General features: G+C 25.2%; 2 protein-coding genes across 6 annotated transcripts in view; one reads left to right on the forward strand and one right to left on the reverse strand.

Annotated features, from left to right (window-relative positions):
- Nucleotides 1-15,065, reverse strand: part of LOC149055669 (uncharacterized) — an 88,413-nt gene that overhangs the window by 5,460 nt on the left and 67,888 nt on the right. For 3 of the 5 annotated variants that reach the window (XR_016191453.1, XR_016191452.1, XM_089226080.1), the window contains one exon: nucleotides 941-1,009. The exons of 1 other annotated variant lie outside the window; for it this stretch is intronic. Coding sequence is in view for 1 of the 4 variants with exons in the window: in XM_089226080.1 (XP_089082206.1) it covers nucleotides 941-1,009 (69 nt within the window). In the remaining 3 variants the exon portion in view is untranslated. Of the gene's footprint in view, nucleotides 1-940; nucleotides 1,010-11,781; nucleotides 11,905-15,065 lie in introns of those variants that run through there. One more of the 5 variants, XR_016191454.1, reaches the window with a different exon arrangement.
- LOC149055670 (uncharacterized) lies at nucleotides 996-12,574 on the forward strand. The gene is made up of 3 exons (XM_089226079.1): nucleotides 996-1,164; nucleotides 11,130-11,359; nucleotides 11,796-12,574. Exons 2-3 carry the CDS (start codon nucleotides 11,153-11,155, stop codon nucleotides 12,033-12,035), a joined length of 447 nt encoding a protein of 148 aa, XP_089082205.1. The 5' UTR covers nucleotides 996-1,164; nucleotides 11,130-11,152; the 3' UTR covers nucleotides 12,036-12,574.

Below are 15,065 nucleotides of genomic sequence, written 5' to 3' on the forward strand. Positions count from 1 at the left end.
GCTAATGAATTAAAAAAAACTCCAAATTTTAATAACCAACATTATGGTAATTATCTGCAGAATAAATGACGTAATCTTATTTCTTTATATAGGTAGTACATAAAATGATATTGTTAGTGCGTAACTAGAATAAAATAAGAGAACGGCCAATAAAAAAAAACATAATAAAAATTAAATTTGTATCTTGCACTATAGAGATAACTTTTTACCTACATATTATTATGCTATATAACCAGACATAATAAATTAAGCTTACTGAAATAATTACTTTTATTTTATTTTATTTTATTACAAATTTTTATTTTTATTAATTTATTACCAACAATTTACATCTTGATAGGGTATATTATTATAATAATATTATGTCTATTTAATATTTAAGACTCGTTGTAGTGGATGAAAAAATATTTCTTTTTCTAAACATTGTCATATTTTTTAAAATTACTAGCAATGGATGAAGGGGCTTGGCTCCATTGTCCCTCCGGGCTACACCACTGGATGATCTATGGTTATGGTTAAACACTGAAAACCGTCATATATGTACAGGAGTTATAAACACCTCGTCACCTCCTATTATATAACGTACTTGTGCATAATATTTATACATAATATACATATAGGTACAGTAATTATCGGTAACTCGAATCGCATGAGAAATAAAAATTAATTCTACTTTTCCGTGACATATACTATATACCCCTCAAACACAACTTAAAATACTTCAAGAGGTTAGACAACAATTATTTATCGAGACTCGAATGTATTACATAATAAGTATGTATAGAGATTTCGTAGTAATTTAATGTATACAGTTGTGCGTATAATGTATAAAATAATATAATATAGTATGTATGTATGTGTACACGCACGAAAAAAGATCGGTCGCCCGCCGAAGGGCCACGTCAGTGCCAAATGCTATATTTAAAAAAAATCAACTCACGGCTGGCAGTAACCGTGCGCGTTAAATCTTTTTTCAGTATCCTCGTGGTCTTCAGCACAATCCCCTATCCTGAAACAAACCGTCCCCGGTGTGAAACGTGTTCGTTTTAGTGCATCTTATAAAATACAATAATATATACATAATATAGTGTTTCGAGTTGATATCTTATATAGTTTTGTGATAGCGAACGATCACTGGATTATTACTTATCCCCTTATAAACTGGTGAGTAGAATATGCATTTAAAAAAAAAATATATATAATATTATTTATTATTACCTATTTAATGGAAGTCAGAAGACAATGATAATATGTATTACAAGGGAAACATTTAAAATAATTAAAAGTAATTACCCATTTTATTTGATTGTTAAGTACCTATACATTAATTGCCTGCTTATTCGTTCTAGAGGACATCATATAATTTTTTGATGTGTTGAAATAACTATTTTACCACAGTACCTACCTACTTGTACATTTTTATGATGTTATAACGGATTATGTGTAATTGATAAAAAAAGAACAATTTTTTAATAAATGTCTCCGTGCTTATAGTGGATCAAATTCTGATAACATTATGTAGTTAAAAAAAATATATACATTTTTGAGTTGGTACCTATTAGGTGGAATTGCATAAATATATTATATTCATATGACACTTACATGTTGCATTACCGTGTTCATTAAATAACATTGACAATACTATTATTTATACAATTCTACCTCTATAAAAATAAATACGTCCTAAATAAATACCTATATATAGAGATGATTAAATGAAATTTGGTAAAATATAAAAACATATTTTTTTTACCAATTATGTATTAGTGTTCAATAGATTTAAGCTTTAATGTTCTTTTAATATTTTGATTAAATGTCTAAAATATGTATAGGTTAGGTTAACTAATAATTAACTAATAATATAATCGTATTATATATAGGTACCTAAATAGTACATACGAGATATTATATATACCTATTTAAGCAGATTTTAAGACACTTATGCTTATTAATTTAAATCGCACAAATTATGTAGGTACATTCTAATTATAAGCATTGTATATATGATTATGTGATTGAAAATACGTATCGTTTTTATAATTTACGTTTATACCCTCTAAAACCCATCTGGAGCTGCTCTAGCTCCGGGGTAGTGCAAAAAATCAAACATACATAAAATTCAAACATTTCAAAACATCCCCTAAGAAAAATAACTAATGCCCCTCCCTTTGTTTCCAATCTTACACTTCATAATTATCTAAAAATAGCTACCGAACTTGATGGAGCAAAATGCTACTACAAAAGATTTCACAGCAAACTACTTTTTCATTCTAATACTATCATGGAAAAATCATCAACCTTGTCCATTTCAGGTAATCCCCCAAGACGACCTAAGCTAAGATGGTGTCGAGACCTACTATCACAAATTTCAAATATCTTAACTTATTTAACCAGAAAAAAAATTTAAAAAAAAAAACAAGTAGTGCCACTAATGGGTGGCTTCTTCTCTCAAAATATTCATGTTAATTACTTTGTGCACATTTGCTTATTGTTCTTGATAAGAACAGATTGATAATTTCTTATAAAAAAAAAAATAAAACATATAAACCTGTCAAGATGAAAAATTGACAAGGATAACATCAACGTTATAGGGGTGCCTTATTTTTTTATAATAATAATGTTCATATGTTTGTAGTATTACATGTATAATAATGATAGTTGAATCAGAAAATATAATGTAGGTAGTATGATTTTTTTTGCCCTGAGTAACAAACATTAATCTACTTAGTTTATTAAAAAATATATATAACTTATACTTAGTTTATCTTACTTGTCTAATTTATACAGTATATATACTTATCTTCTGTAATGTTATTCAGAACACGCGTAATAAAACGCTTATAATATATAATATATATTATGTAGATATATAGATAATATTGCTAAGGTATATAAATCTAAGCCTATCTAATTAATAATATCATTACAATGACGATACACTTAAAAATTCTTGTAATAGTAATTGAATAATAATACATTAATTTGAAATTTGAAACAATATGATACAATTTGTATAAATTCTCAGATGCTTTATTTATATTTACTATATGAGGTATTTGTGAATAATACACTGTCTGTTAAGATTTGGAAAGGTTTTTTCTATAGGTGCCATATAGACATGATTCTTTTATTTAAACTGATTAGGGTTTGAAAATTATTTGTTTATGAAAAATTTTACAATAGATAAAACTTATAAAGTTCATTAACTTAATTGCTTATACTGATGATTTCAAAATTGTGTACCCATATTAAAATTATCTATCAAATCTTATATCTTAGACAACTTCATCATCGATTAGTTACTACAATCGTTGATTATACAATAGTAGGTATGTATATTACCACATTTAAGTACTGTTAAAGTATTTAATCAATGCTGTTATGAACATTTTAGCTATAAATATATTTTAAATATTTTACTGAAATAAAATAGGAATAATTCTAGATTACATTTATGTCATAAAACCATTTTCTTTCCAGTATACTAATTACTTATAGTGGGTACAGTGTGTCATATTCTCATCACTCTATTTTTATGATCATTACTCACGTTTCATATCGAGGTCACTATATAAAAGCACCATCAGCGCTATATTTTTAAGTGATTTTTTTCGTACTCAACTTGGCACAAATTACGAATTAATTATTATTTTTACTACCATTAATTGACCTTATAATATTTATATTTATAAAAATATAAAGAACTAATTTTAAGTTATATTGTGTACCCAATTAAAAGAAAATAAGTATCTTAATGTTTAAAAAAAAAACATGTCCAAATATGATATAATACTACATTATATTTACTATTTATGGGATTGAAAGTGGATATTATCTGTCATCTAACACATGCGCAATACATGGGAATTTAAATATATTGTTTAAATAATATCTCCACTGTATATCAATTGATCTAGTAAAACGTCAAAATCAGAATTTTGAACACAAATTTGAATAAGTCAATAATTTTGAGAAAGTTGATCTCGATAGTAGATTGTACAATAAATTTAAATGTACTTAAAGTAATCTACTTAGAGTAAGTTATTCTCGCTTCACTATATAACTGTATATGTATAACGTATTCACTACAATACGTTAGAAATAGAATACATCTAAATTCCTATATTGTGCGTGTATATTAAATACAAAGACAGAAAACTATAACTTTCAATTCCCTTAAAATAATAATTCTCCATTGTTGGAGTATTTTTCTAAAATAAAATTTCTTATCAAAAAATATAGTCCTAAATTTTTATTGAATTTATTAATCATTATCCAAAATTAAGTTGTTTGAAAATTGAAATAAATCCATAAATTATGAGAAGAATAACATATATTTTAAAGAAATAATATTTCTTAATATCTAGGAAGTATGTTAGGCAATAGGTTAATATTTTTTATTTAGAATAAAGGTACACTCTACAAATTATTCAGTTTAAGTATATTTAATTATTGTGTACCTACTAATTGTATGTATTATTTATTGGGATTGAAATAAATATATTGCTGTGGAAGTGTGGAATAATTACAAAATTACTAAAGTTATAAGAGCATTGTCAGAAAAAATGAAAAACAGCTGGATACGTCCCGAATACGACCAGTTAAGCTATATTGGGATAAATCTCAAGCATTTCAAAATTGACTGAAATAAGTTTAAAGATTTGTTATAATTAGTTTTGAAAACATAAAAATTTTAAATGTATACCAATCAAAGAAATTTAACGAGAGACGAAGAAATAATAAGATAGTGATACGGACATGTTTTAAATTATCAGAAAAATAATATTGCAATGGAAATGCTTGGAAAACCAAGCTGGTGCTACGCACATTGATGAAATAGAATACTGTAGGAAAAATATCTTTAAAAATACCAATAATGCCATGGAACTAGGTATACAAAAAAAACTAAAAAGAATGCCGAACGTTTGGAGGCTGGTTCTAATTGGAGGAACTTTATAGAGTACAGAGAAGGATGGAGGCATAACAAGTGGCGTATTTTCAATAATTTCTTGGGGGAAGTTTTAACATTTTTAAAAATCATATGATAAAACTTATTTGTTTCATCTTATTTAAAACGCAGCGATACTCTACAACAAAATAACGCAACTGTCTATTTCGTTTAACTGACATTTCAAAAAAACCGTAATGGTAGTTTTAAAAACTATATTTTTAAAAATCAATTTAAATAGTGATGACACGGAACATTACATTTTAATATTTTAAAATATAAGTTATTTAAAAATGTATTTTATCATATGATATATTATTAGGTATATGTATATATGTATATATTAACTTCAATTTTGTTTTCATACGCAACAGATGGTTTTCCAGTTCGTAGGTGGTATAATAGTATAGTGGGTGTTGGATTTTTTCTTACATTTTTCAATTTATCAATGTAGTAATTAATGTAAATTAAACAAATATTTTGTCAATTTCTATACGGAAAATATTAATTTTTTTCACAATTTATAATATTTTTATTTAAGGAACAGCGCATAATATAAATGATATAATTTAACAACATTATTATACAACTTTATAGCGTGTTCGTTTATAAGTTTGAATATGTTATGTACATATAAAATACGAATATAAAACTAGTTGCCAAAGATCATATCTACTTTTTTCATAAGATAAAATACAAAATTAGAATATAATATTATATATATAAACTCGAGAAACACATTTTATAGACTTAAAGTTTTATAGTTTTATTTGTATTTGAATTGTATTTTTTTATTTATAGTTATATACGATTTTTATACATATTGTATATAATACCATATCGTATTATCGTAATAATTTTAACGAATTACATAATATGTCAATATTTAAAATTAATGTGCCTAAAATTACTTGGAAAAAATCGTTTACCCGTTTAGGTAACGATTGTAACATCACTTTTTCATACATGGTAGATTATTATTATTTAATTAATCTTAATTAATTATTTTTAATTTTTAGTTTATAAATATAACAGCAGGGACAAGGAATATGATGTATTAACTTGGGATTATTTTGTAATTTAGAACCTATAAAGACTACCTACGCGGCTGAGCATAGTCTGTTGTATTTACCATGTATTCTCGTTTAAAACATTTGAAAAGTGTAATATATTACACGTACATTTTCTTTAAGTCTTTAGACAATATTAATCTTATTATAATATGATTTAATGATATTATGTATGAAATTATACACTGAAAAATTACTATAATACAATTAATACTCACGTATTTTGGCAATGCAATTCATTTTAGATACTGTTTGTACATCATTAGATGACATAAATATGAAGTAGTTAAAGAAAAAATCTAAATCTTTTGTTCTATATCATATTATGTTTTGGATTTAACAAATTGCTCGTGATCATTCTAGTCTTTTAGAGCTATAACTTTATTAAGTTATAAAACTAACCATCACTCCGTATAGACTATAAATACATTTTAATGAATTGTCGGTAACAGAGTTTCAAAGATTTGCATAGGAAATCATTGCACGATTAACAGTACATCCTACATTACCACACTGTGGCTTATATTTTTTTCAACAAACGTTTGCCAACCACTTCAGGTATTATAAATTACTAAAAATTAAAAAAAAAATAGAAGCATAATTTTACTTTCAAACTTGACTTTAAGATTTAAGATTTCAATTAAATTTATAACGGTATATTTATTGCGCGTGTTAATGTTTAACTTAACAAAAGTTTTGGAAAAGAAAGGAATACATAAGTCTATTAAATATTTATAAATACATATAGGTTGGTTTCCAAAAAATTTACCTTGATTTATTTACCTAAATATAATACTATTTCAATTATTTTTTACTATACGCACTACAAACAGATAGAATTGATTCAAAACAATTAATATTTATATGCAAATGCATCAGGTATATTATATTTAAAAATGTATTGTATAAAAAAAATGAAAATGAAATCAGATTGCATGACAAACAATAATACCATAAAACACGATAGGTACACTATTATAGGTTAAAAGATCCTCTATTCAAACATTATAAGCAATTTAAAATAAAATTATTATTATTTATTTTGTCATGATTTGTATTTTAATTTTTATAACATAATATTATAAAACGTTCTTTAATTTATTATATTATGGTCACCCTCGTTATTCAACGAAGCTATAAAAAACTGTCACTCGAAATTGAATCATTTGCCAAACAACTAGGTTGACTTCGGGAAATCCCTTTGAAAAATATTATAAGTGAAAGATTTGGCTCATAAATCACTTGTTTACAATTTTAAACATTTATATATATTATATGTATATATTAATGAATAGAGCTATTAACAATTTTCTGAAAATTCTTTATGTTTGATGATTTTACATAAATTATAATAATAATGAAAATAATAAAATATCTTATAAATTATGAAAAACAGATTTAAATGAATTAATTTACAAATATATTTGCTTGTTAATATTTTTACTGATTCCGTTAAATTTATCTGTTTATAATGTTGATACAATTAAAAATTTAAAATACCTACTAAGCTTTGTATTAAACATTATTTTTACAATGTACAATATGTATGTAGCACCATTGTAGTTGGATAGTTTGAATATAGGCCTATAAATGCCAGTTTAATTGTTTATTTTTATTTACTTTCACGTTAATAATGTGATACACTGATACCATAATTTATAAACTATGTTCATTTAAAATGAAATGTATTAAATGACTTTACGGTCATCATTAAAGATAATATTTTTACGATATTTAATTTAAATATAATATATATGTACCTACACGATTGTAGAAAGAATTGTTTGAGGTATGTAGGTTGTAGGTATATGGTATATGGGTGATAAATGAGTACTTATCTAACAAATAATAGCTTATAATAGCTGTTCACTATAATGTTGATTGGTGTTGTATTATTACGAATCACAGTAAATAAAGGTTATTTAAAAATAATGAGTCTCATAACTATGTCTATTTCTGGATAAAACCATTAAAACAAATGCGGATACGAAATATTGCAAGTAACAATAATAGTTATGGAAAATGATCGTCAAGTAAAGCACATTTTATATACCTAATTTAAAATTTATAATTTATATTTATAATTAATATGCAATACCTATACATAGATACATAAATATTAAATACATTATAAATTATTTCGATGTAAATGTGTGTACATGATTTCATAATCTAGTCATTTAGTTATTATATTCTGTTCAGCGAAAGAACAGCTATATAGGCCACGCGCTGACTAAAACTGCAGGTCCCCCCACACGCAACATCATTCCATAGGAAATCGGTTTCAAAAAAAGGGCGACGAAGGGATGCGCAGAAACGTTGTGTTCATTCGTTGACCAGAGTATAGGCCTATTATATTATACAGAGTGTCCCACGGAGATCTAACATTTTGACAAATAAAATAATTTGTTCTAATCAATATAAAAAAAATGTTTTATTATAATGCATAGATAGGTATTTGCGTTACATTTTATTTTTTAATACTGAAAATAAAATACTTAAAAATTGATTAAAAAGATTTCCGAAACATCAATGTAGCCAATTTGTAAATCTTGTTTCGAGAAAAATGTATTTAAGTCAAATGGCTGATTTTTTACAATTTTTTCAAATATCAATATTTTTGTTAAGTAAATTACGATCTAGTTTAATATGTTAGAAATATTATAATTTCAAAAGATATAAATTTATCTAGGTGCTTAGGGTATTTAAAAATGTTCATATAAAATATTTAAAATTAAATTTGTAGAAATAAATAAACATCTATATTTAATTTGAAAAAAAAAAACGGTTTATTAATTACATGAGACTGAACAGATACAGAACAACTGAGGTCCGAGACTACTCGTTGTACATATGTGATAACAGTGTTATCATAACACTGATAACACAATATATTGATAATACAACAATTAATACCTATTAAGGTTAGATTACAGTGCCTACAAATTAAACTTTTTAAAATTATAATGTTTCTAACATAAACGATCGTACACCTAATTTACTTTTAAATCAGTTATAATGACAATATTGATATTTAAAAAAATCAGTAATTTGACTAAAATACATTTTTTTAGCATAGACATTTCTCTAAAAATAAGATTTATAAATTGAATATATTGAATGTTTTGGAAATTTTTTATCGATTTTTAAGTTTTTATTTTCAGTATTAAAAATAAAACATAAAAAATGTATACCGACAATGTAGCGCAAGTGTCTATGAATTATATTAAAAAATTTTTTTTTTAAATATTGATTTGAACAAAAATTATTTCATTTGTCATAATTTCAGATCTCTGTGGGACACTGTACCTATACCGGTTATACCTATATCGTAGGTTAACTAGTGACTACAAAAAAGTGTATGAAATTAATAAAAATTTAGTTTTAAGACTATAAACGCTTTAAAAACTATTCTAACTGTAATAATATATTTCAATATTTTTAAATGGAGTAAAAATAATTTATTAGGAACCCGGTATTTAATTATAAAGATTTTTTACCAAAAAATAACCTATACAAGTCAACATTTTTAAATATCTAGGAATATAGATAAGCGCAAAATTAGCCAAAATATCTTGAAATAATATCAAGTCCAAAATATGCGTATATCATATGAATAATTCAAGTCCTTACAGCTTAGTATTCATTTTTGAAAAATAGCTACAAAAAAATTACAAAATCTATTTTGTTTAAATATATCAGCCTTTTCATAATATTTATTTTTATTTTCCCCGATTTTTATAGTAGGTTAGGCACTCTTAATTTTTATTTTCGTTCCTTCAAAGTAGCGACCAAATCCTATATTCTACCAAAAATACACGCTTATAAAGAGAAACTTAAAGCTATACTACTGCTCCAATTAGTTAAAAATATATAAAATATGGTGAGTGATAAGTGACATGACAAAAAAATTAAAAAAAAAAATCATTGTTATAAACACTAAACAAATATTGCTTATTCGCTCCGCTAAGAATCTAAAACTTAACGATTAAACTAAATATTATAGATATATGTGACATGTACTCAATGATAACAGGGGTGTATTTTAGGGGGGCGAAGGGGGCGATCGCCCCCCCCTGAATCCTTATTTAAGAAATCGATTGTATGTGAAATATACAGTTAAAATTTTTTAATATGGATAATTGTATAACGAATATTGAGTTATCAATTTTGATTTTCTCTAAAAATGTTTGTTATAAAATACGAATTAGGGATAAGAAAAATTACTGTAAATGTAAATGTATATGTATATGTATATGTATATGTATATGTATATGTATATGTATATGTATATGTATATGTATATGTATATGTATATGTATATGTATATATTACTGTATATGTCTATGAGTAAAACATAATATTGAAATATAATTGAAGGCGAACGGATGCGTAATGCGTATGATTCAGAATGTATGTATTATTTAATGAATATCCATCAAGATATATTTATTGATGTAAATAAAATAATTGATCGTTTTTCAAAAAAAAAAAAGAAATCTTGATTTTGTAATTTAATAAATATATATAATTGTAAACTTTTGTTTGTTAATTCTTTAAAAATCTTTTTGATAAAATACATTAACAGGATACTATAGTTGTACCTATGATAATTATAGGTATGTTAATTTGCAAAAATTTAAAAAAGTACATATTTTAACAATATTACGAAAATAAAGTGTAGTAGTATGTTTTGGCAACACTGAAAAAATTATTGCATAATATTACTTGATATCGTATAATAATTATTCATATGGAAGACCAGATACTTATACACAATATCCACAGAGTTCTATTATTATTATTATTATTATAATAATTATAATTATAATTATTTTATTATCACATAATAACATGATTTAAGATAGTTGTTATATCATAAATCGTAGTTAATACCGTTATTACTGTATATTATAATTATATCCATTTCACGACCACGCATTTTTACTTGTAAAATTTGAGCTTGAATTAAAGAAAAAAAACGAGTCGCCCCCCCCCCCCCCCTAGAAGTTAGTCTAAATACGCCCCTGAATGATAATGATAGTACCTAATAATATATTATTAAAGTATCAGATGATAAATTATTAATTATTATTATATCACTGTTTTAGGTTAATTTCAACCACTCTGCGTAATGTCGAGGCCTCCAGCACATCCTAAAGGCTGGGCACCGGCACCATCCGTGACTTCTCCGCCTGTGTCTTTCCGACCTGCGACTCCAACACGACATTCGCCGATCCACCGTCTCCCGCCACCGTACATTCCGTGCCCAAAACCGATGAGACCCACATCATCTCCATTGCCTACTGCTGTGCCACAACCTTATAGATACCCATCACCGGTAAATTTCTCATTATCTTACATTAACTTCAGAGTACTTTTTGCATTTAATTTTTTATAATATGAAGTTATGATATCACAATCGTATGTTAGATTATAAATAAGAAAACTAACGTCATGTGTCACGCAGCATCGTTATAAAATTACATATTGTAATATTTTCCTCGGTCATTTTTTGATTACTCAGTAGTTTTCAATAAAACAATACATAAAAATGATACAATATAGTAGACCATAGAACGGTAGATACAGTTTTTAAGAAAAATAAAATGTTGTATATTTTTAATTAGCATTGTTCTAAATTGTTTCAAATATAAAATTATACATCGTGCTTTTAGATTTAAAAATCATTAATATCTTAGAGACCCATTGATGAACTACGTATAGTATCTACCTACTAGTCACCACACTTTTTTAATTAACTTTTATAATTTAAGTGTCCGTCACCGCAAGTATATGAATCGCCTTCATTGATGCCGTCATATAGACCTCGAGAATTTGTGGTGCTTGAAGCTCCATCACCACAACAGTGGTCAGACGAAGATAACACGACCGACGGCCGTTCAACTGCAGAAATAATTGCTCAACAATCTCAGGATTACGTTGATGAAAAATTGGCTGAGTATCAGGCTACGATTTATATGCTACAAGGTAATAATGATAAAAAAATAATATAGTACATTTCATACATGAACTGGTGAAAAAAATTTCGTGTGTACAACTAAACCCTTAAGAATACTGAATAGTCTTTAAATAATTTATACAGCAATAGAAAACAAACCTCTTGAGTATTTTTAAAAACAATTATGTACTCTTCTTACAATAATTATCCATTACTCATTATAGTCATTATAGTAATATTTTCGGAATAGGTACATTAACTAAGTGAGTCGTGACTGCTTAAAGTGCTAAATAAAAAAAATGGAAATGGTTGACAACAATGACTGTAATAATATGACATAAACGTTCTTGAGACGTTTACTAATAAATATTATGTTGATTCATTTAAATCGCGTATATACACAAATTCAAATGTGTTCTACAAAGTTTTTTAAACGCATATATCTAAATGAGCAAATTGCATAGTCTATATAATAATGCGTGAAGTACCTATTATAAAAACTAACAAAAGGTTATCAACAATTATTAATGAAACAGAATTCATGCAGACTTTATAATCTTATTTTCATATTTTAGGCCATTATACATAACATTTATTTTTAGGTCATAAGAAATATATTTAGTAATGATATATCTGAGGGAAGAGTATAAAAATGTATCTACCCCTTACCCTTTACTATGGAATCACGTATGTTTCAATTTATTTTCTTGAATTTATATAAGTAAAAAAAAAAACTAAAATATTAATGGTAAAAATGTTTTTATTTTAAGAAAAATAAAGATATTTTGTATCGCAATATATAAAAAGTATGTTATTATAACAAGATTAATTTGGTTTCAATAACTTAAGTCTATAGTAATATAATATAGTAACATTATAAATAATAAATAAATAATATAACAAATTAAGAAATTAAAGATTATGCCATTGTGGTATACACATAGTTTTAGAAATGTAGAATTATTTATTTACCACATGCTTTTAAATTTCTTTGGTACGTTAAAATGATATAAGTATATAGGTAACCATACTGATTATATATAATTACTTGAGTGATCTGTGATCTGCAGTGTGCAGAATATCTATATGACTATATATGTTTTATAATCGAGGTAATTATAAGATTTTTAACATTTCATATGTGCTTTTACAAAAAAAGAAATTTATAAATCCACCACTAATATTTTGATTAATAATAACTGGAAAAATAGTATAGGTACTTAAATATATTTTATATTTAGATGTACAATGCAGCTAGTAGTTTATATTTATTACAAAACAATTTTTATAATTCATCAATTAAATGGTAATTTAATAAATATTAAATTTTATTTTATTTTATTAAAAGATTATTTCCATATAATATGCGTACAATATACTGCATCTATTATTTTTCTAGTAACTATCTACATATAAACTTAATTTTTTTAAATTATTTTTTACTAATTTCATAGTTATATAATTTAATTTTTTTTTATTATTTGAAAGAAAACATGGAATTTTAATTTCTTATTCTAAAGAAGAATATGTTGTGGAATACTTCGATGAGCATGAATCATATTTCCTTAAAGTTTTGATCGGATTAGATTGAGGGTATCCTACAAAATGGTGGGTTAAACTTATCAAAAGTCGTCGGGACTTCAAATCATTTTAAGTTATAAGTTTATACTTAACTAATAAACGCTTGTTCGAAATTTGATTTTTATAAGTCCAGATACTTCAAATAATATTCTGCGTAGGAATATGGAAATTTTTTACAAATATGTTGTTTTGTGACGAATTCAAATTATTTGAAAAAAATATTTCCAATAACGACTGTTTTCCGAAATAATTAGTTTCTAGTATTAAATGGCTCCCCGCATATAATATATAAGCATGATATTCAATTAATTATTTTACTTAATCTACTGTCCACCTTAATCATAACTGTATAACATATAAGCACTCAAAGTGTAATAAAAGAACGAATTATGACAGTCCTTCAATTTATCTAATCTATTCTAACTTCGTAAATAGATAGGTACCAAGGTACCTATCAAAAACATATCAATATATCATGATTACATTTGTTTTGGTTAACTTGTTTCTCTGTCTATTTTTTATTTTGTTGCAACATTTTAAGATAATCATCGTAATAAAATTACAAAAAATATTAAAATTATCAACCTTTTAAATGATAAATAATCAATAGCAATATTAAACAATATCGAGTGCTTTCTGATTAGTTATAAATTTATTATGTTCAGATAGCAATACAATTTATATTCATAGTTAATGTTAAATTACTTTAGAAATATGTCCACACTCCGTAATATATTATTAGTAAACAATGAGTTAAAATTATTCTAAGTTTGATAAATTTTATAACCATGAAATGTATAATATACAATAAAGAATACCTAATATAAAATAATTAAAATAAATGATGTAATTCAATAAAACTTTATTTTTCAAATATATTATATTATCATGGTTTATCGTTTAAACTACATTTTTTATTTTAATAGCAATTGGTTATTTTTATGAAGTATGTATAAGTGGTGTGTTACTTAAAATTTTTTCAGTTAAAAATGTATATGTATAATTCAGAATTCTATATGAAACAAAAATAGTGTTTTAAGTTTTAAACACGTAATTACTCGATTTTTTTTATATTTCTTGAAAATGTTAGTAATCTAAAGTTCAGAAATGTAAGTAAGTATTTTAATAAATCTTCCCAGAATCGTGTTATCGTCAGTCTAGCTTATGCAATGATATGAATTTATTTTTTCATATTTATATAGGGTATGCTTTATTTTTTTATTTAGTTTGACCTAATAACGAAAATCGAATAAAACATTTGGGGAATAAAACAATTGTATTAATATATTGTATCTAAAACACGAACAATACAAATTGTTCCCCTACCAACGGTTTTTATACCGGTTGGGCTATACGGTACACCAAACACAAGGTTGTTAGTACGAATACTCCCACGTTTACAAAGTCTTATTCATTGAGCACAACAGCAATTCGGCGTCAGCTGTGGCATGATTATTACACCGCAGGCTATGTGTGAGAGACAAACTGCAGAGGCCACACAATC

This window comes from Diuraphis noxia, unplaced genomic scaffold (genome assembly GCF_037042655.1).
Source record: "Diuraphis noxia isolate RWA-SAM2 unplaced genomic scaffold, SU_Dnox_SAM2 contig0004, whole genome shotgun sequence".
NCBI classification, from domain to species: Eukaryota; Metazoa; Arthropoda; class Insecta; order Hemiptera; family Aphididae; genus Diuraphis; species Diuraphis noxia.

Coding starts and splice junctions, on each gene's coding strand:
- LOC149055670 (XM_089226079.1), top strand. CDS start 11,153: ATGTCGAGGCCTCCAGCACATCCTAAAGGCTGGGCACCGGCACCATCC. Junction 11,360..11,795: donor CTTATAGATACCCATCACCG/GTAAATTTCTCA, acceptor TTATAATTTAAG/TGTCCGTCACCGCAAGTATA.